This window comes from Seriola lalandi, unplaced genomic scaffold (assembly GCF_002814215.2).
Source record: "Seriola lalandi dorsalis isolate HSWRI2012SDOR001 ecotype SW California unplaced genomic scaffold, Sedor1 jcf7180002054058, whole genome shotgun sequence".
In the NCBI taxonomy this organism is placed as follows: Eukaryota; Metazoa; Chordata; class Actinopteri; order Carangiformes; family Carangidae; genus Seriola; species Seriola lalandi.
This window is the reverse complement of record NW_019524611.1, coordinates 21,903-45,461: the sequence shown is the minus strand read 5'-3', so window position 1 is coordinate 45,461 and position 23,559 is coordinate 21,903. Positions and strand designations below refer to the sequence as shown.

The following is a 23,559-nucleotide window of genomic DNA, read 5'->3' as shown; positions in this document are numbered from 1 at the left end:
CTTGTGGACTACTTTGCATAATTGTTGCTAAAACACAAAGAGAAAACACTCAAACCGTGAAGTGAACAAAACAAAACAGTATTGTGGCACTCCTGCTGTGTGAAGAAGTGTGTGTGTGTGTGTGTGTGTGTGTGTGTGTGTGTGTGTGTGTGTGTGTGTGTGAGAGAGAGAGAGAGAGAGAGAAAGCCTTGAGCAAATGCATAAACCCCTCTGAGGGACTGGTGACATTTCTCAATTCTGTGCACCATACAGATTATATCCACAGTTTAACACAAGTCATGATCTGGCCTCTAGATGGCATTCAATGTCACCTTAATCACCTCTGACACACTCTTCATCACTGCCATGACCGCATCCACCACCTATTGAAGAATGTCACGGGGAGTGAAGCCTGACATGTATTTTAATATTTTTTAACTTCAAATTTCAACATTTTCATGTAAATATTCACCTTTTTTTTGTCTCTTCCACCTTTATTTTTTTTTATCTTATCCATTGCATTTTGTCTCAACAGGTAATTTATCTGACCAGTAACTTAATTGGTGCACTGCATGACAGATGTGTGTTTCTAATGGATGTGCATGAATAACGATGAGGCAGAGAGAAAAAGGAAGAGGTTGCATAACCCTATTCTGAATGCGCCGAGTCTTTCTCCAAAATTGATACCAAGCAAACAGTGTGGCACATGTATCTGCCTACTGAATGGAAATTAGACACACACAAAAGCACATCAAAGGGTATGATTGAGGGGGTTTGTTCCACAGGAGATGAGTGAAAGAAACTCAGCCAGTCATTTCAGATGTGAATTACTTTCATCATCTGCACGCATACAGCAGGCCATAATAATCATGTTACTGTGTTTACTTTGTGAAAGAGAATTTTCCTGTTCACAGAGTCTTGAGGGACGGTAAATAGAGGCCGCTTCTTGTCTTATTCATTGGCCATCCAGTATACATGCATTCAGGCCTGCTTGTTTTTTGTCCTTCATGGAAAAAGAGCAACATTTTTGTCTCTAATGCTGCTTCACCTTTGAATTGATGTGCTGCAAAATACAAGCACAAAAGCCATTTGCTGCTCTACTTAAAGGATAAGGATGGCATTATTCTATATTTTTCTCCCTGTCAACAAATCTTATGAAAAGACAAAAACCAATAATGCGTTAGTGTAACTCTAAATACTTTAAGACTGTGGCTCTCAGCCCAAAGCCATTTGTTCCTCCTGACATTAATCTTTCAAAATGGGTCACAAATGTGTAGTTTCATTGAAAGAAATTAAATTTTTGTGATTTCCTAGAACAATTGGGTTTTTAAAATGTTTTTGTAAACATCACTTTGCACTTAAGGTTTGTGTTTTTACTTAAACATGGAGTTTAAATTGCTAATCCTAAACATATTTCATTTGCCATAATCACAATCTTTCTTTAACTTAAAGCACATCCTATGGTAGATGTAACAGAAAGAAGAGATGAAATTAGTTGATTAATTGATTAGTCAGAAAAAGGATCTTCAACTATTTTGATAATAAATTAATAATTTCAATCATTTTTCAAGCACAAAAAGTGTAAAATGTTGTCATATGTTTGTCATATATCAGTGTAAACTGAATATCTTTGGCTCTTGGACAGTGAGCTTGATCACTCTGAAGTTGCAATGTTGTATTTTTTTTTCACTATTTCTGACATTTGACTGACAATTAACTGATTAATCGTGAAAATACTTGGCAGATAGATCAATGATGAAAATAATCACTAGCTGCAGCCGGAAGCAAGAATTTTAAAAGGTTGGCATTGAATAGACTCCAGGGTTTTGCAGAACTGTGCAATACGTTCTTGTCAGGTGGAAGGGGTCATGTCACCGGTTCAATGTTGTGGCAAAGGGGAGTAGTTTTTGGACAAAAGTGGAATAAGCTCAGGCTTTAGCTAAACAGGTAATACTTGATAGTCAGATCAATTCATTGTTGGTCTTGGTATTTCCGTAGGCTTTGTTAGGAATTAAAAACAAGCACAGCATTGCCAGGATTTTTTCTTTCACACTGTTGTGCAAAAACATCACTTAGAAAATGGAAAATGCTAAAGTGACCATTGTCAGATGTCAGATGAGAAGTTTGTGTTGAGATGGAAGGTTGTTTTATTATTAAACAGGAAACGAGTATAAAGACTCAGCTCCAACTGCACCAAGCCCTGCTTGATGTCCCGCCAACTTGGAATACAAAAATGTTTGGCATTTTTGGAGGATCCATTTCAAACACACATTTGCTAATATCAATATCCTTTTTATCACCAGATTTTCTTTATTTGGAAGGGATATAAAACTTCAGTGTGCTTCTCAAATAATTGGATCCAAGACTAATGGGACAGAGACTTCACATTCTCGGAACTGAGCCACAGCGTTCGAGTTTCCCATCAGGCTGGATAATAGACCAGAGTGAGGAGAAGCGGTGTCCCGTTTCAGGTCTATCACGCCAGCACAGGACTAACCAGACACATTAGGCCTGATTCGTGGACCAAGAAAAGTAGGGAAATTGTAAGAGACGGGTAACAACAGCTAGTCTGAGAGAAGAAGGAGAGCAAGAGGACTGAAAGAGGAGAGAGGGGAGATGCAAAGGCAGTCCCAAAGGCAGTGAAGAGGCAGCTGGCTCAGAGGTGTGCGCATCCTATTTTTAGTTTCCCTCATGCACATCTCCAACTCAAACAGCTGCTGGAGCATTTGCACACCAAAAGACTTCAGCACCATCGTTCCCTCCGTGAAAAAAAAAAAATTCCACGCTATAGGAAAGCTCAGGTGTTTCCGTTGTAATTGGCTTAAAGCAAAAGTCCTGCCCCTCACTTCCCTCAGGTTGTGTTTTTAGTTAGGCTGAGTTACTTTTACACTTGAGCACAAAGGTGAGGCATAGCGTAAAGTCACATGACCCAGAGTGCTGCTGATGTACACGGCCTACAGCCTGACAAGTAAGTCAGCTGTAAATAGCCTATGTCCCATGTGAGTAATGTATGGAGGGACACAACAGGCTGAGAGAGCATGTCAAAGAAGATCATTAATGACACGATGAGCTAAGAAGCCACTCTGGTATCTTCTAGAAAGGCAGAAATATGTATCTTCTCCCACAGGCTGCTGAGAAAAAAAGAGAATGATATATTTATTGTTTTCCTAAAGAAACACAGAGACACTTCGACACTGTTATGGTTATGAAAATATTTAATTCATGAAATGCTTTAGGAAATCTTAAAATCTACCTCAATAATGGCTCCAAACTGAACAGGAGCGCCAACTACTGAAAAAACATTTCTGTTGTTAGCAGCGAAATGGATGCATTTGATGCACATTTGAAAAATAAATGAAAAGTCCCTGAGCCAAACCTCATTTAGGCAATGACTGAAACAATGTCAGAGCTGCCACAATAAGCTCCTGCATACGTAGGTAGGGGAGCAACTTAGTGCACTACCCAGAAGTAAGAAAAGAGGTTGTTTCATTTATTTATCAAATGTGAAATATTTATAGGATTCAATCTGCTGGCAGAGGACGACCAGGCAGAACAAACTGTGGGTGGAAGAATCGCAAAGTTGCTTTATGGATGGATGTTAAAAAAAGCATCTGGCGGAGGGCTGCCTGCTGCTCTGCATACATTTTTGTCCTAAATTACATTCCCAGGCTTTCAGGCAGTCATGACTGAGTCGGCTGAGCCAGAGTGACAACACACTGCAGGCCATTAAAGTATCACTCTGTTGTCAGCAGGACTGTGTGTGTGTGTGTGTGTGTGTGTGTGTGTGTGTGTGTGTGTGTGTGTGTGTGTATCTGACAATGTAAGTGGACACCTCACCTGCATAAAAAGCTGAGGTGTCTGCATATACACACAAGCACATAAGAAGCAAAACCTGCAGATGTTCTGGTTCAGCCAGTTTGACTGGACTGCTGTGTTTCTCAACTAAAACACAGACTGCAGCCTAACCTCACATGATGGCTTTGTGAGAGAAAGCTGGCTTTTATTGAAGGTAGTCAATATGTCTTTCAGAAAAGAAAGAGAGACAACAAAAATGAGTCACCTCATGAGCACCTGGGAACTGCTGCAGCTATGACAGAGACTAAGTTTTGGGTGGAGGATTAGTTCCTTCTGAAAGGGAGAAGCTAATTACGGGGCTTTGATGCACCTAAAGTGCTGTTCGATTGGCGGTTAATCCTCATCAAACTGCTGCACAAGGATTATACATTTTGACTGACACCTTGTTCGAATTAAACTGCTGAGACACATCCTCATACACTCGGAAGCACATAGCCAAATGATCAGACACAGCCACAAACACAGGGGGAGTATGAGACCTGAGAAAAGAGGGAAAGGCAACGCTGAGACAGATCACATTCAATGAGTTAGCAGCACTCTCTGAGCAAGACAGCATTTTAAATAAAACATGAAAGCTGGAGAAGAAGGCACTCCTCCTTATACAGCAACTTGTGACAAGCCATGATATTCTGAGAGACAGCACACCAAGCTCAGAGCTATCCCCCGGGAGACCCTTCCCTCTCCATCAGATAGACTATATATCAGATCCATCAAACATGGTCCCTCATCCCACAACATCCAAGGCTCCGCCAAGTGGAGGCCAGACTGACCATCGGGCTGTGGGGAACTGATAAGCACATATGTACCAACTTTGTCTGAACTGCAAAACAACCGCACTCCCTCCTATGTAAAGTTGATTGGATGACAGAAGATCCATTACTTGCAGACGGGAGCACTACAGTCATCAGGCAGTTAAATTTCCATTCAGAAAAAAAGAAAAAACTAAAATGAAGTCCTGTTTGGGCTCCACTTTACCCTTCCAGACCCATTAAACTGAGTGAGGGAGGCTTGAGAGGAAGGGCCTGTATCAGAATTGATATGAACATGTAAATAAGTCATGGCTAATCTCTCTCTCTCTTCTTTTTTTCCCTGTTGCTCTCACTCTCTCTGTAAAAGCCATATGTACATTTTTAGAATTCCCGAGTTCTGCTGACGTGAAGAAAGAAATGAAAGATTCATGCTTGTTTAAAAGATTCAAACGGATGTCCTGAACTTTCGGTACATAGCCAGTGTGGATAAATTATTTAACCTTGGGATGCAAGAAAGGGAATTTGGGGTTTGGGCTGAGCAAATTAAATCCAAACAACAATAACAAAAACGGATGAAAACATGGATTATGGCTTGTGCACCATCATCATCATAGTCTCCAGTATTAACTGTGGCTGGTTTGCATGAACAGGAAAGGCTGATACTCTCAAACATGTGTAGCAGAGTGATGGAAGATAAGGGGTTTCCGGTCGAGTTTATGTGATTTTATCTTTCATTCACTTAAGTAGGATTGACGTGGACTGTGCTGGCACTTTGAGGTGATGGGAAAAAAGCTGCAGAGCTGGTCAGTGAATGCACCAGCAGAGGGAGACCATGTCACATTACAGTACTGTGAACTCTGCTGTCTTCTTATTTCTCCTCTTCTTTCACAGTTTAATCAGTAGAAGTGGTGCTACTCAGACAACTAACTGTAGGAATGAAGAAATACGTGTCCTATTAGATTACATTAAGGAGTAAAATTGAATAATTTCTGCATTAACGTGATGCTAAATAGCACGCCAAGCTTTAATATTTAATCCATAACTGATCATTTCTACTAAAGCGTTTTTCTTAAGTCATATTTTTCATAATTGCTTTACTTATGTACATTTTTTATTACATTTCCGTATTCCCCGAAATTAAAGTTAATGATGATGTCAAACCAACAGCTGATCAGCTGTTAAGGGTTAAACTGAGTCGCACGACACTGAAATCCGACACAGTTGCTAATGAATTAGCCCGGCTGTGGTTGAGACATAGTTACCTGTATGGTTAAACTGGGATTTCTACAGGTAGCTAGGTTTCATGTCGTCATAATTGTCGGAAAGAGTGAAGTTGGTGTCTCGCGCGCCTGCCCTGTCCTGTCCTGCCTCGTCCTGTCCTCACTGCGTCATGGCGACAGCGCCGAGGAAGAACTTACGCATTTCTTAATCGGACTTTGTGTGAATATGTCACTCTGACAGGCAACGGAATCATGTGTAAGTACGAAATGTTTCTGAACTGAGTGTAAACTGAGACAAATGTGGGAATATCTCGTCTTGTGCGGATATTTCCTGTTGCCGTCTTACCTGTGCAGCCAGGTGAGCTGACACGACACCTGCACGTAGCGTGTAGTGTTTACTACAAAGTGTCTTATCTTAGTGAGTCCACCACCTCGAAGTCTGTGAAGTTTAATGTTTTATAAACCAGTTTTATAGAGGGATTTGGTCCGTAGTAATGTTTTAAGGTTTTTGCTGTAGAATTACTGACATTAACTTCTGTCAATGAACTAGCTTTTCATTGTTTTCTTTTTCAGTATGGTGGATGACAGTGTTTCAGAGGTACCAGCGGCCGTAGTCTCAAAGAGAGGTGGCCCTTTTAAAATGGAGGAGCTGTCTCTAATGGCACTGCTGGAGTGTCCTCTGTGTTTGGAGCAGCTGGATGTGTCAGCCAAGGTCCTGCCCTGCCAGCACACTTTCTGTATGACCTGCCTGCAGAGGCAGAAGGCAGCCCACTCCCAGCTGCTCTGTCCACAATGTTGTGCCCCTGTCTCAGCCAGGACAGTGGAGGAACTTCCTACAAACCTCCTGCTAGTGCGGCTTCTGGAGGGGCTCCAGGGCTCCGTGGGGCCCAGCAGCAACAGACACATAGGCCGCTATGCAGTGCCCTTGTCGTGGGGCAGCGTGACAGTCAAGGAGGGGCAGCAGCAGCAGCAGAGTCAACACAGAGAGACGCAAGGCCATAATGAGGTCAGTGCACGACCCCGGCCTAATTCTCTACATATCTATGTGAAGTAATATGACTTAGAACAACTCTGACTCTGCCCCAGGGGGCATTTGTTATTAGTGTGTTTATTCTTCCAAATGAGGTGGTTACATGTTTCCTCAAAACAGGAGGTATTACAAAAAGTATACATAACTATAACCTTATTTGAATTTGCACTGTTATAAAAACATGTAAGAATATCATCAAAAATCGACACACTACACTGTGCAACCGAAGGATCTTCTCTCTTACACAAAACTTCTGTTCAGTGGTGAAATATCAACATTTAGACAGGGTACAGTAAATATAGACCCATTTCAAAAGCCTAACAATTATTTTTTAAAACGTGAATTCATGGTTTTAATCAACATTCACATACACTTTTTTTGGATGTTAAACATGATGTTCTGGGGCTGTGGAATATGGATAAAATCCTGTATCATGGCAGATACAGAATAATTTTACATTGTAATACTGATGTATGTTGCAAAGATTTTTCTGGAAAATCAACTGGGAAACAGTTTTGGCTGATATAACTACACAAGAAGGATTTTGGCTAATCTAACAAATTACATACCTGACAAATCAGAGCACTTTAACATATTGATGCCAAAAAAATCATTTAAAAAAATCCAGTATTGTCATAAAGCAGACCTGCTCATTGATTTGTAAGACTGCTCACAATGTCCTACTGCACCCACACATGTTAGAGGGAAAGCTATCTAGGAAAAATCTTTGGCGGTTTACAAATTTATATTACCATGGCGTTGATTGTCATCTCGCCCACCCTTGTGATGTGTCATTGATTTAATCCTTTGCGATCTGTGCAATAGGGGATATGTCTTATCTCAGACCTATTGAATCACTTACTCACCACTATATGTTCACCAGACTTACTGTAATTATGGGGTGCCTGGTGGAGCACATACCACAAAGGCTTAGTCCTACCCGCAGTGGCCAGGGTTCGACTCTGACCCGTGGCCCTTTGCTGCATCCCCCCCCCCGACCTTCCTGTCTCTGTACCAATCCAAATTAAAAAAATCATTATTTTACAGATGTACTTAAGTCTGAGGGTGGATTGCTTCTCACATCATAGAGAATATAGGAAACACAAGTACTCCTGAGTCCTCTCCTTTTCCTCAGAAACAAGAAGCTACTGAGGAGAGCTGTGCTATAACTTCAAACAGCCACTGTACAGGGCAAGATTAAATTAAAATTAAAAGAATAATTAAAAGTGATCCTAGTTAAAAGTTGGAGTGAGTCAGATACATTGATATCTGAGGGCAGTGTAGTGTGTCCATTAACACAGGGAAAGATTCAAACGTTAAAGACCAAAAGTTAACTAATTAACTAATGAAGGACAAGACCAAAATATATGACAAAGAGAAACGAAATGGTTATGTTTCTGTTTGCTTGTCACTGGACTAAAGAAGTCAGTGTGATAACTCAAACTGAAGCTGCTTATTACTCCTCAATATCACTCTTTTCCAAGTTTATATTATAGTCAGGACACTTCTCCTATAGACCATAGATCAATTCAGCATGCAGATCTCCAAAGAAAATGACAAGATAGAAAGGAGTGAGTGTTTTTTGGTGCATGTTTAAAAATCATTTATCCATATAATACAGGTCTGTGCATCGCACTTGACACTATGCACTGAATTAAACTCAACAGAGATCTGAGGATCATGATGGTGCTTCAGAGTCAGTCAATCCTCACTCAGAATTCATTTGATTCTGATGTTTTATTCTCCGAGGTGATGAGAGCTGGTTTCTCTACACTTCTTTTTATAAACTGTTCAGAGCGTTCAAGAGCTTTCTTGTTAATACATAGCTTGAGTTCATACACAGTTCAAACATCTCAGCCAAGTTCATGAGGGGGAGTTTGTGATGATTCTGCCATTTAGACTCACACTTCAGATACCTGCAGGTCAGAATAATGTGGTAGAATTTGTTTCACCATCATCTTTTCACTTAAGGCCACATATCAAAACAGTTGATTTTAGTGTGTCCATCTTAAAATTAACATTAACTTGTAGATATGCAGAGTAATAATATAATAATATGTAGAATGACGAGCCAGATTAAATATAAGATCAGCCTGATAGTAATAGGCAAAAGTGTGTCGATGTGAGCTGTGTTTTTATTTGCAGATGGGTTGGAATTCCTGAAAACCTCCCTTCAAGGGAATTATATAAAACAACTTCATTACTTTTAAAATGATTTTCCATTGGTATTATTAGTTGAACCCAAAGATATAAATATAATATGTGTGTTTTATTGGTATCCTTTAAGTGTGAGATGAAGCGCAGACTAATTTGTTATTATACAAGTTATAAGACATTCTTTATTACTTTTACAGAAAATTATTTAGTGTTCTTGTGCTGTTTTCCTCAATCTCACTGTAAAAGTGGAACTAAAAAGAAGACTGATTGTAAAGCCTATGTCAATACTTGATATCATCTTAAAGTGGAAAAAGGATGTTTCTGATTAGACTCTGCATATCTAGATAAGAACATAAAACTTAGAGCATGCAGCGTCTTGTATCTTACCAGCAGATCTCCTGAAAACTCACACCAAAGTGTCTTGAACCAAATGAGACACACTGGCTGTCACTCATCCTGACTGAAATCTGTGATGTGTTTGAGCCTTTTGCAGATGTTTTGGCCTGTTGTCTCTCTTGTTTCCTCATGACCTCTGCAGTGTACCTGCTCACAGTTCGCCACAATTGAAGTAAAAGACAAAATAAAGTAAAGTATTGACAAGACAATATTTTATCACCTTCAAATGAGAGTGCAGCCTAGAGGGCCTTTACATCCCAAAATCACAAAAGAGACTGATTTCTCCATCTTCAGATATATAATTCAACCAAAATAAATTCACCATTTCACTGGACATGCAGTGATTTTTTTTTTTTTCTGTTCCTCAGCTTGCTGGCAGAGCTTCGATGCGAAAGCAACGAGGTGATACATCAGGAGAGCCGGTCCTCATGCCTGGTAACAGTATCACCTCGAAACACAAAACGGATGAAAACTGGCACCAAGGAAATGCCTGTGACAGCAGCAGTGTGTCTGTCACTGCCAGCGCGCTGCAGGCTGTCAGCCAGATGCCTCAGCTGCAGCCCCTCCAGCAGTCCCAGCCGCTGGCTCTCTGCAGGGCGCTGTACAACTTTAATCCAGAAGAAATGAATCTCGAAGACAGTAAATATTGTCTCAGCTTCCTCAAGGTCTGACTCTCAAACTACTGACTTAATGCAGCAGGAAAAGCTTTTATTGAGCTTAGTCAGTGGATGTGTACATTTTATCTTTTAAATGACTACCAGGGTTTTCTACTCTTTAGTTAGTGCACAAAGAAAATTGATATACTTAACAAAACCTTCAGGGAATAATAGTATATTAACCTTCAGGAGCAAAGAAAACTGTGTTGCTATTGTTTACTTAAACTGATCTTGAGAAAGATGCAACAGGAGCTGCGCGGCTGACCACCAATTTCCTGGGGAAACTGTGGCTAACATTTAGGGCAGGTTCTAGTGCTAAAATTTCATGTGATAAATCATTTCATTTATGTACAGATAGAAAAAATACCAAAGATTTTAGGGTTGCAACTAAATGTTATTGTCATTATCAATTAATTTACCACTTATTTACGATTTGCTACTATTGTTAAAGTTCCCAGGGCTATCTGCCAAATGTCTGGTTTTGTTTGACTAACAGTCAGAAACTCGAAGAGTAAGAAAATAAAAAAATAAAAAAAACGTGAACTTGGGTAGGGTGAAGTTTTGCCATTTTTGCCTAACAATGACTTAAACAATGATTATTATAAGTTTCACTCAATTAATTGATCGACTAATTGTTGCAACTCTAAAATAGTTACTTGCTGCAGTTTCATGAGCTATAAAGTTTGCTTGACTCCTCTGGTTAATATCATAATAAACTATCATTTCCTGGCTGCTGGTCAGATGTTAGAAAAGTGAAAACTTAACACATTCACCATCAACCTGGTGTTTCTTTTTTGGACAGGAACTTGTAGTAGTGTGTGATTATTTATTGCACAGGAAGTTACCAGTAGTAGTACTGCATAATGGTGATTGCTTTTTGTTCTTTTGACTGTTTTGAGAGACTTGAGGAGCTGGAGGCTCTGACCTCTGCTGCAGTTGTTGTTACTTACCCTGAAGGATTTCTAAGGAAGTTATATAAGGGCTCCAGCACTTGTGTGCTCTCGATTAAAGTACACTTGAGCTCGCCTTTTTTTTTAATGCAGATGGTCAAATGGTTCTTAGAGCGAGGCTGGCTGCAGAAAGGACTAGGCCTGCAGTCACAAAGAGAGTTGATGTGTCACATGCTGCAGGAGAAACACAGGGCTCGGAGAGTTTCTGAGCTGAGTGCTCAGTCTGCAGGGCGAGCACACTCTGCCATAACCACCTGGCAATATTTTTTATTTTCCCCCATGGTTTCTCTGCTTCTCACCTTTTCATCACTTTCTCTAAGTTGAGTTCTTCCTGTGTCCGTTACTTGTTTCTGGTTTACAGGGAGACGTCCTCACTGTCATCAGACGGGTGGATGACCACTGGATTGAAGCCAAGCTAGGAGACAAAGTTGGAATTTGCCCTCAGCAGTTTACAGAGGTGAGTTCTGCTTTTCTTTCTTCCTTCGTTCATTGTTTGAATGTGGGTTGTGGCCTTTTCAGTGTGATCAAGGTTGACACTTGCCGTTTGGCACTTTGTTCTGATAGTGCAGCTCTTGTAATGAATTGAACCATAGATGTCGTTGCTGGGTGTCATTAATTCCAGGTCACTGCCAGGGCACTACCTTGATTTTCATTCAAATCTTTGATTCATCCGTAAATGTCACTCCTACACTGCAAAGTGCTGAGGCAGAGAGCTAATCCGTGAAGCCCTGCTGTGTCTGCAGCTGCTCATTAGTCTGTGACTATGTGGCTTACTCAGGTTTGCAGAGCTTGCTTAGCTATCTGGCTGTCATTTGTTTTCCTCTGTACTTTCTGCCTCTAGGAATTAACTTCATCCGTGCTGAGGAAAATTGTATGTGTTCCTACAGTGGGGTTAATGTGGTGCCTCATTCACTTCTTGCTCACTTCCCTCACTTGTCATCTGTTTTGCTATAGTTTTTCCCAAATATTTCCCCTCCTATTATTAGTCTTCTCCTCCTCTTACGCCTCCTTTCATCTCCTGCTCACCCATGTCTTCTCTTAGAGCCCCGCCTCAGTGCTGCTCTTCATCTTTTTCTACCTCTGTACTCTATTCTTTCATCCTCTACTTTCCTCCTCTTCCCTCTCCTTTCTGAGCCTGCCTCTCCTCGTGTCGTGCAGCCAGGCGTGAAGACACAGTAATGCTTTCTCTGCTTGGGTGGCATAACAGCACATCACTGTGGGGAGTGAAAGCATTAACCCTGCCATGCCTGTCTTTCTGCCTGCCTGTCTGTGCAGCTCCTCTCTCAGCACCAGTCAACCCTTCCTGGCTTACTGGCTGGTACTTATCCTCCTGTCTGCCTGCCTCCCTGCCTGCCTGTCCAACAAGTTGTAGGGGTGAGTGGAGTAGTGATAAGTGGGTGTATTTAGGCAGCCGTTTCGCTGATCAGCAGGAGCAGAGGTTGACAGGCGCTAGTAGCAGGTAGGAGCGAGTTGGAGAGGATTTTCTTGACTGGGGATTGGCTATTTTCTGTGTTAGGATTTATCCTGATTTTCACTGTGGTTTCTCTTTATGTATTCATCTCTTTCAGCCAAACACAGTGGCTGCCAAACTGCTAGAGGGAAAGAGTTGGAGGGTGAGTGACTCAGCAGAATTTCACCATCGGACTGGGAGCGGGGGCAAAGACAAGGCCACTGACGCATCCAATAGGACCACCCATTACGGAGTCCCTAAAGTCCCAGCTAAGACACCCATGATCAATGCTTTGCCCCTCTCCAGCCAGCGGAAACAGCCCGCAGCCAGCAGCAGCAACTTTTATCAGACGACCAAAGGAGAAACAACCCACATCAGCACCATCAACAGCTTCAGCCATCAGGGTCAGCCACACCGCCTCTCTGTGCACTCTGCCGCCCAGGGCCACTCTCACCCCTCCCGAGTGAATTCTCATCGAAGTAGACGCCACTCTGACACTACGCACAGACACCTGTTACAGGCGAGTCACGTGCAAACATATCTTTCTGAATGCATGGAATACTGATGTGATAAAGTCTCTTAGTTTTAACCCTATTAGATTCCTCTTTCATAATATTTGAGCTGAACTGGGTTTGGCTTTGTTTTGTTTGTAGTGATTTGTTTTAACAGAAAACATGTGGTTGGCATAAGGCACAGCGGTTTTCTGTGAGATAATAGATGTTTTTTGATTTGAGCCTCTAGGGGATCAAGTTGTTCTCAGGGGCACAGGGAGGGAACCATGACACAAAGCTTAAGGAATGAATGCAAGAGAGGCATCGCCCTTGTGTTGGCCGCTACATGATTAAGTGCTTCTCATTAAGACAACACAGATGTGGAATAGGGCTGAATATGAAAAGACTGAGGACTGGAGGTGAGTGGACCGAAACTTTTAAAGGTCCTTAATCATGAGTCCTGGGACATAAGCCAGGGTTTCCCATCAGAGATGAATAGGAGTCTAACAGGGTGTGTGTCCTTGTTTTTTTTTTTTTTGTTCTCTCAAGGAGATAGATTTTGTCCAACCTATCATCATCTGGATCATCCACAAGATGATGTCTCCATGAGACAATTTTGTCCATTATTCTTATATTGAGTGAAACTCCACTGCTTCAGTCTACAGCCAACTGTTTACAGGTGCTAAAATAGTAGTAAAATAGTAGTAACACTGGGCTTTTCAATTTTTCCAAATATGTTTAGATGACTATAGAGAAGCAGTAGGACCAAAAAACTGTAACTGAGGATGCTGTAAAAAATTAAAATTAATGGGAATATTAACTTATTTAATTCTGACCACCTCAGCTTAAAGGTTTTAATGAGCACAACACTGTCAACAGTTTTATGCGTAAAGCTGGACATGTTGCCATCCAGTTACTGTAGAAGCAGTGTAGCAAAATACTGTGAAAACCGCAACAAGTCATAGCCACCTAGTGCCTGAGTACAGTGTGATCGTAAAAGCCTCTGCAAGGTTTAATAATATAACCTGCTGCCAAGTGCCCTGCCTCCTGAGATAATGATTTCCTTTGATTCAGTTCAAATTGCACTGCTCTATCCTGCAATTATACTTGTCAGAGCATAAAAATCCTAAACTCATGCAAGTTGGAGAAAAACCACGAGAGGAAGGTTGAGGAGACTTGATAACACGATAAAAAGTAGGAAATGGGAGAGATATGACAGGAAGAGGAAAGGGTGAGAGGAAATATTGAAAACAAATATGGCGTAGATTTGGGAAGAGAAACAGAAAACACAATTTGTTAGCTGCAAAAAGGCAAAAGACAAGAAGCGAGAAGAAGGAGGAGACAAAATGAGATGGATAGAGAGAGTGGGAGGCTTGGAGGGTCCCTCAGTGTGTCTGCTTATCTCTCTCATGCTGATGATGATGAGTCACTGGTGAAGCTGGTTACATAACAGACCCCTCTCTCTCCCCTGCCTTCAAACTCCTTCCTCTTCACTAAGCAGGTAACACTCACTTTCACATCAGTGGGTCAGTAATAGGAGACAAGCCACGCACTTCCATTTTTAAAGGAGCAGAGGGCTCTGTCCCAAACCCGAGGCTGAGCTCCCCACTGACCGAGCCAGAATGTGTGCTATTCTTAATGTTGCAGCCTATCAGCTCTCACCTGTGGTTTGGCTGTTTTACAGAGAGGTGCAGCTTCCCACCAACTGTGGATGAAATAATGCATGAATTAGTGTGAATATTGGTATAGTTATGTAAGAGCAAAATTTAGCATGGACATGAGCCAAAAGCAAAAACATCTTCAAATGCAACATATAAAACTTCAGTTCCCAATTCACTGGTGCATCAAGATACTAGTTAGCATTGTTACAGAAAGCTTAGTTTTAATCAGTAATGACTGAAGCCTGTGAATTGACTATATCAGAGAGGTGAAACGATCAGTGCTTTTATTGAATAGTTGATCAAAAGGAAATTAACACATACAGCATATGAATACAAAATATACATTTAAAAAGACAACATAAATATTTGAAAATAAGGCAAGTCTAAACAGGTGGGTCTTGGCATCTTTTTAAACATGTCCACAATGTCCACTAATCTTCGACCCTAACCCTAACAGGAGAGAAGCCACGCCCTCAAAAACTCTTAAATTTTAAGACTGTAGCGAGAAAAAAAACCCCAACAAACCCTGATTAGAGGACCTTAGAGACGTACTGGTGACACAGGGCTGCAGCATGTCTGTAATGTACTAAGGTGCCTGGCGAGGCAGAGCTCAAAAAGTGATAATAAGAATCTTGAATTGAACTCTGAATTTGCTCTGGAGTCAGTGAAGAGAAATCGGTTTGTGACACAAGACATGTTAGAGAACCTGCATGGTTGTGAACTTAACTGCAGCATTTTGGAACCATTTGTTTAGGGATGTTTTGCTGAGGCAGGTGCAGAGGGAGTTACAACACTCAAGACATGAAATAAAAATTTTTAGTACTTTTGCAAGCAATCATTCTCTTGCTTTTCAGATTGTAGGATTTGCAACTTTCCTTTTTCTTACGCGATAGTAATGTAAAAATCATTGGGTCTTAGTTGCATCCCTAACATGCAACAAACTCTGCATACCCTCCATACCCTCTCTAAACCCTCATTGTGCACCCACATGGGTGTTGTCACTTATGTTGACCTCCTTAATCCTGTGTGGGTATGTGCAGACTGACATCTGGCTTTGTTGCATCGCTTAGAGTGGACACATTACACCATTATCAATAAGCATTTGAGATCAAGTTCAACTCACCTGGAAAGTGAACAAGAGCTGCCACTGCATCAAGTTGAGAGATTTCCATTAGGTTGTCTAGAGTACACATTATAGAAAGTTAGACAATATCTTGATTGAATGAAAAGTTATTTATAAGACCAATCTATTCAGCTTTTACCCATTTAACCGATCAGTGTTGTTGAAATCATGCCCTGCAGGGTAAGGTATAAAATTGCAGTATATAAGTGATAATGACATGGTAGCGTTTATACGTAAGCCTCAGTATTTAATAGATTATTATTATCCTGAAATATAGATATTCAAAACACCAATTAATAGTCAAAATATTGAGAACAGTTAGAGTAACAGAGTGAGGAAAAGCAGGAATACAGGATGCATCATTTATAATGTCATATGGCATAATTAGACTGTTGTGGCTTGACATTAGTTTGCACCAGATGTTATTTCTTCACTTTACGCCTGTTCCTTTACAGCTATTACAAACCAATACGCTTCTTTTTTTGTATTTTTGAATATTTGGAATTCATTTGTTCAGCCTCACTGGGCTCACAAAAGTTGAATCCTAGCCCACAGAAAATTTTTTGTATTTAAAAAATAACCTCTCAAAGTGCAAAATGTGACTAATAAAAATCCAGCAAGTGAGCTCTTAGATCAGGGAACAGCCAGGCATTGATATCTGGTCTTGGTATCCGTTGGAGAACTACGCAAAACTGCAGCTGCCTTAATCTTGTGAGGTAATTGTTGTCAGCTTGATGGCACTGTATGTCGGGATCAAGTGGGACAGAAATCTGAGGGAAACTGTCCTGCTGTGTGTTGATTGCTGGCAGATGAATTAGTGCAGACCTGGCTAGTCTCAAACTGAGCCTAATGCTACTGTCTAATAGAGATGGGTGGCATTATGTAATTTCCAGCAGAGCTCCAGCCAACTTCACCCTGACTAGAGGCCTAATTAGCCAGAGTAATTGAAAACACCTGTGTGGGTGTGCAGGGTCTTCACATCAGTAATTCTGGCACATTTTCGCTGTGTTCATCTTGCAACAATAATGTTGCCTGTCCTGTGTGTCCAAAACCACAATTTATTTATTTCTGAAACTGTTTTTGAGTGTCACTTTAACACACATTAGAAAGACATGCTGCTGTCTTTTTCTTTGTGACAAGATGATTATAAATAAATAGTGGCTACAGATTTCTGATTTTAGGGGGTGTTTAGTTTTTTGCTGAAGGTGCCAATGTTGAAAGTTAGAGCTCTGAGTTCTGTATACAGTTAAGATCTTTGCTATGCAAAGGGAATTTAGTTCTTAAAGTGATGACTAAGAAACCTGGTTATTGACTGATAAATTGAAAGACATAATTTAGCAATCTACGGAGACTCAAAAAGTTCAAAATTAAATAAATAAACAACATGGAATAAAAACAAATGAAATGTATACAAAACTATGAGTTGATGATTGAATGATGATTCAATCATCGACTGATGGATGATAATGAATGATTGTTTCATTAGTATGAAATGTTATTTTATTGCAGTTTATTGCATACAGACCAAAGAGAGTAATTGGCTGTTTGCTCAGTCTTAATGAACATCCAGTCACATAGCTGGCTCTGCACTGTCTGCCTTGATTGACAGACAGATTGTAGTGACAGTATAAAATAAAGTAGTCATTGGGAAAAATACTGTTGTGACATAGAAAAGTTTTTGGAAAAAGGAAGTAAAAAATGCTTGAATAAAATAAGAATGTCCTGCAATGAATGTTTATACTGTGAAAAAAAATGGGATGAAGTAAAATTTCATAATGATGAGAAGAGTTTTTAAAATATTGGATTATTTCAAAAACTTCTCGATGTATAATAATTTGTTCTTAATTTACTCGTGATTATTTATTTCATTATGACTTATTTATTTATTTAATTTTGAACACTTTGGGTTTTTTTATTTTTATGCAACATTAATATTCTTTTAAGTGGATTATTTATGGCAGCAGGGATTGACTACAGGAACAGTTTATACAAAATAAGACTGTATTCACTACATGAGCAATAGTGGAGTTGCTCTCTCCATAAATATAGCCACTGCTGCTGCTGGGTCATTGCACCTGGCCATTGCGTGACTGCAGCAGAACTGAAGTCGTCTCTTTGTATCTGATAAAACACAAACCAAGAATAAAAAAGGACACAAAGTAACGGAAAGAACTGAATAATTTAATACATAAGAAAAATAGTTATTTGGCTTTTTTCTTGTTGTGTTACACAACATTTTTCAATAAATGGCAGTGCTTTCTATTAAAAGATAGTGATTAATAAAGGTGTTTACTACTTTCTCACCTTACCCCCAACTCTATACTAAAATTGATTTGGAAAAATCACTGCAAGGACAGAAAATTCTTACCATCTACTGGTGATATATGACAGTTATGCTCATCCCTCCACTCTCCTGTATGACATAAGGCTGTTTTGTCTTCAGGACATACTAACTGCATCCTAACTTTATCTCTTTTTACTTCTGCCTCATAGCACTGCCTTTGACAAGAGAGACTGTGCTTAAAGCATAGGCTGCATCCTAATTATGACTCTCTTTGTGTTCTTCTGAGTTATAGTGTGAATGCAGTGCAGTTTAATGGTGGGAGAGCTGTTGGATCCAGAGACAAACAACACTGTATAGAGGAAACCCCGGGCTCTCAGACCAGCATTCATGCTTTAAGTACAAGTTGAGTGGTAGTGCTGTAAATAGCAGTAAGCATCAGTAAATGTCACATAGGAGATAATAGACACTGGGAAAGTTATTTCCTCCTCTCTTATAATGATAACGATAAGAAACGATTATGTGTGAATGGTTTGTTTGGTCAGAAGAGAAAATAGAAATATAATAAAGATCTCACTAAAAGACCCTCTTTCAGTGAGATCGTTTAGGAATAAAGTAGGTAGGGATTAGGCTTCATACTGTGCCATTAATGTTTGTGAGACACACCTCAGTGTCACTCCCTGCTAATCGCTGGCTGTACCAGGTCTGACTCACAGTCTGCTGATTTCAAGCCTGTCAGAGTTTCTTAGCTCTCAGCTTTAAAAAGAGAAGCAGAACTTTGTCATGCCATTATATATACTTTTACTGTTAGTGTATTTTACATGGCTGAAAATGTATGCATTATGATTTCCATACAGCATTTCAGAAGAAATATCAAAGTAAAAAAAATTGAATAAATGAACAGAGAAACATAGAGAGTTTCCATAAAAGACACAAAGGTCCAGTGAATGGTTTGATGAGTAATCTAACGTTTGTGTTGGGCAGGGCTCTCCATCACCATCATAAAAACACCAAACGGGGGAATATTCTGTTCAGCTGGCATCATGAGAAAGGAGATATTAAAGGATAGGTCCCAAATTTTCACACATCTGTCTTAAAACAATACACACATTCCATTTCAAACAATCTTTGCTCACTGTAATTATTCCTCCTGTTCACACTGGAGAGATCCCTTCCTGATGTGATGGGGACAAACTGCACAGTCCTCACACTGTGCGAAGTTGTATTCCAAAGTTTAAATTTAGTTAAAATGACTTTGGTGATCCCCTCTTCCTCTAGAGAAAGCAGCGGTTTGACAGTTTTGGCTTTTAATGAAGTATCTTGGATATTTGGTTTATGTTGGATGAATTGACATTTTTGTGCACACATTAATTTACATCCTGACTTTTAATCTAGTGGCATCATCAGGTCAAAATTTAAATTTCTCCAATACTTTGGGTTGTAGTCAATTACCTTAAAAACTATTTACATTCACAACAGCTTCAGCTGTACTTTGTATTTAGAGTGAATTAGAAACTGCTAGCATGCTAAGATGCTAAACAATAACTGAACATTCTAAACATTACAACCTACCTGCTAAATATCAAAGAGTTAGCATGCCAATGATAATATTTAGCTTAAAGCATGGTTGTACCAAATTACAGCCTCAGCCTTTTTTTGTTTTCATATTGTGTTCTTAAATAATGTGCCATGCATTCCATATGTTGATCATTTTGAATCCATCCCATTACAGAGTGAGAAGAAGATGACCAGCGAGACTCCACCCACGATCTCTATGGCTCTGGTGAACCCCCAAATGTCCTCTGCCTCCGCAGACAGCAAAAACTCCTCCACGCAGCAGCTTTCCATCAGTGTGTGAGTCACTGTTTTAAACATTATATTAATGGTATGATAATGTAGGGTCACAGTTGCAAGATATGAATAGAAAAAGAAACAAACACTCAAATACCCACAAAAAAGGCAGCATAATCTGGATATATATTATAGTGTGGCAGTAACATATACAAACCCACTGTGTGACTCCTCAGGTGTGCTGTCCTGTACTCTTACAAACCACGACAGCCAGAGGAGCTGGAGCTGAGGAAAGGAGAGATGGTGGGCGTGTATGGAAAGTTCAAAGAAGGCTGGCTGCGTGGGCTATCGCTCAGAACGGGCAAAGTGGGTATTTTGCCCAGCAACTACATCACGCCTGTACTCAGGTGAGAGGCTGTGATCCATGACTGCAGGAAGTGGGAGCAAAATGACATTTGGATTCAGACAGTAATTTAATGTGGGCAGAATGATATGTCACATTTCAGTTATTCATGAAAGAGGAATATAACACTATGTAACTGAGGCTCACTCTTGGTGAATCACAAATCACGTTTTTCACAGTGTGATGAACATAATGTAGGTACTTAAGTTTTTACTAATGTGTCTCACTGCCTCACTGCAGAACCTCAGCCAGACTCCTGGAGACCAAAGCAGCTAATGCTTCCTCACAGTACAACACAGTAGCTGGAAAGAAACCTACTGCTGCTAAGAATCCTGCTGTGGTCCTCGCTCTTGATAGGGTGAATGCTGATGGAGCAATATACTCAACAGGACAGGTCCCCTCTGTACCAAATGGAGCACAGCATGCCACATCATCCGCTGGCACTGGAAAACCGTCCTTCTATGGGGGTTCACAAGGTTGGGACACTGTGAGGCGTATCTTTAATCCTCATAGAGGTGAGTGTTAAACAACCACAGTTGTCTTTTAATATCTTGATTCAATTAGAGATGTCACCTGGTTCTTAAAGAATGTCTTTTAAACGTTTTTTTCAGGCTCGAACCATTTCTCCTATACGTCCACTTTGAACGTCCCATCCAACTCACAGCACTTTGCACAAGTTCAGGCGTCTGGCTACTCACCTGCCATGCAGAGAAAGAAAAACAGCAGCATCCTGTCCAACTCTGGCAGACCACTAGGCTGGATGACTGAGCGAGCAGCACCCTCTGCTGCTGCAGTCCTGAAGGACAGGGACTTCACTGCTTCACGTGAAGCAACATTTCAGCATGACAGACAGCCTACCAATGGGCCTCACTCAATTCTAGTCAGACCTGACTCACACAAGAACAATACAGACAAGGTAATAGCATACTGATGGTTTCTTGTGTGTTATGTACTGTGTATGCATTGTACTTAAACTCAAACTCTTCCTTTGATGACAGTTGCATGTGCCTTACAGTAAATGTTTTACATTCCTAGCCTGCAAAGTCAGTACGGTTCCTCACAGAAGAAGACTCCCCTCCTCCAAGGCCTCGGACCTCCTCCTGGTCCTCAGGAAATCAGGTTCCCTCCAACTGCCGACCAGGTCCCCCTCCGTTAGAAGTTTGGGCCCCATCGCTCACCCTGGGAAGAGATGGACCAGGAATCATTCTCAAAGAAGGAAAAGCTCCTATTCTCAGGAAAGGCATCGAAACAGCCATCTCAGACCTAAATTCTAAGCCACAAAAAACGATGCCATCACAGCTGTTGCTACCAGCTGTATCAGCTCAGTTCAGCCCAAGCAGGTTTGCTGGATCTGTGTGTTTGCCCTTTAAAATAACAGACAGATGAGGTAGACTTGAAAAAATGTTATTGATTTGATGGACTAGACAAAAACCTCAGGCATTTTTTTCTTTTTTTTCAGACACAGAGTGACCACAACGCATTTAGCCCAAAAGGACTCCGAACTCAGTCTGCTTCAAGGAGAGCTTGTCCTCGTCCACAGACTTCGACCCGACGGACGGGTTCTGGTTACTCAGGAGAGCAGTGGGCAGACAGGCTTATTCCACAGCAGTGTTCTTCAAGCCCTCGAGAGGCTCAGCTGACTGTGTGGTACTGGTGTAGTGTATATTTCTATATTTCATGTGTTCAAACTGCCAAATGACTTGACTGACCTGCTGAAAAGCCAAATGTGTGTTGAGGTCCAAAGGTTAATACTGCCAAATGACAATCCTATGAAGGAGGTGTTTATTTTTGTCCTGACTACATATGAGAGTGTGGTTAAATTCTCCAGAGATATATTTTGTGTCCTTCAATGTGTGTGCATGTTTGTGACACACATACCATGTACTATACTTATAAGATTTTGCACAAAAACCCACCTAATGACTGTTCCTTGTTTAATACCCATGTTACACGCATTGGTGAGTGCCTTTGTCAAAACCCACAAAGAAAACAAACTATATTTAAATATATTTAGACAAATTATGATGTAAATTATCTGTACTGCTTATGTGGTAATAAACTGTACTTGCAGAACATTAGCAATGTGGTGTCTTACTTAAGGTGTACAGTGTCATCCTTTGACTAACTTCTATACTGTATCATAATAGAGAAATCCTTGTTTAAATGCAAAAGTCCTGCATTTGAAACTATATTGAATATACGTAATAGCAGCAAAATGTGTGTTAAATGTGAAAGTGAGCCTATGATTTCTTGTAGCATGTTAAAATAGTCACGCAGGACCTATAGTATTTCAGTACTGCAGCTGAGTTAACAACTCCATATTATGTTTAGGAGTTGCCCTACAATCTACATGTTAAACTTTATTCTGTACCCTGTCTCCACAGCAAGGCTGGATTATCTTCAATGCTAAGGGCCCCACTAGTTCACTGTGTATTAATTGATGGTAATTCAAATGCTTAAAAAGATAATTGGGAATATAAGAGACGAGTATAATTAAGATGGGTCCTGTTGTCTTTTTGTCTTGAAGAGGGTCCCTACCCAATATTACAGCCTGACCTGGATTTTTGAGGCCAATACCAATGTCAGTATTGGCCAATTTAAAAAATGTCATTACCATGTATAACTTTTTTTTTTTTTACATGAACGTATAATAAACAAATGTTTTTGTTGAACTATGAACTATGGAATGAAGACACTTTCTAAATAAACTCAAGCATTTTTGGGATTTATGTTGATACTTATCTGCAGACAAAGCAAATATCGGTCTGGCTGATTTTATTATCGGCTTACTTAGTAGCCTAACACTAGTCACAGTCTACTTTTAAAACCTTCAATATTTCAGTGTTGTGCACATATAGTTTGTGTGCTAAGTCAATATGCATATAAGGCCTATTTTATAATAGGAAGTCACTGAGTGTCAGAGTGAGTCTCTGTGTGGGGGCCCAGCTATTTATTTTTTCCCTGGGGGCATGGTCATCAGGTGGATGTACATGGAGGGGAGTATTGTTCTTTATTCCACTGCCCTATACTCAAGGCTGGCTGCGCTGACTGCCCAGGGGCCACAGACCTCCAGGTTTCCTCCACATTATGTGGGACCACATAATTTCATTTACAACAAATTTGTGAGAAATTAGTTAGTTTACCTTCAAAGAAAATGAAGGGGAGCTAGCAAATATTCACATTTGAGAAGCTGATACCAGTGAATTTTATGACGTTTTTGCCTGATAAAAGACTCCAATGATTAATAACAAAATGTCTTAATAATATTCTATCAATCATCGATTAATCAGCTTTTTTTCTGGGTGCTTTGTGACCTAATGAAACTGTCGTTGGTAATTTTATCAACTTAAAATTAAATCTATAACAT

At 40.3% G+C, this 23,559-nt stretch overlaps 1 protein-coding gene across 2 annotated transcripts; it reads left to right on the top strand.

Annotated features, from left to right (window-relative positions):
- The first annotated feature begins 5,805 nt into the window (after positions 1-5,805).
- On the top strand, positions 5,806-22,270 carry sh3rf2 (SH3 domain containing ring finger 2). 2 transcript variants are annotated; one of them, XM_087173137.1, is made up of 12 exons: positions 5,806-6,059; positions 6,377-6,809; positions 9,755-10,051; positions 11,354-11,449; positions 12,268-12,366; positions 12,561-12,962; positions 19,731-19,852; positions 20,026-20,196; positions 20,433-20,707; positions 20,804-21,108; positions 21,228-21,532; positions 21,652-22,270. In XM_087173137.1, the coding sequence occupies exons 2-12, from the start codon at positions 6,378-6,380 to the stop codon at positions 21,830-21,832; spliced, it is 2,685 nt and encodes an 894-aa protein (XP_087029263.1). In that variant the 5' UTR covers positions 5,806-6,059; position 6,377; the 3' UTR covers positions 21,833-22,270. The 2 variants fall into 2 exon arrangements, with proteins under 2 accessions (XP_087029263.1, XP_023258829.1); XM_023403061.2 differs by lacking the exon at positions 12,268-12,366 and having other exon boundaries at positions 5,828-6,059.
- The last annotated feature ends 1,289 nt before the right edge of the window (positions 22,271-23,559 follow it).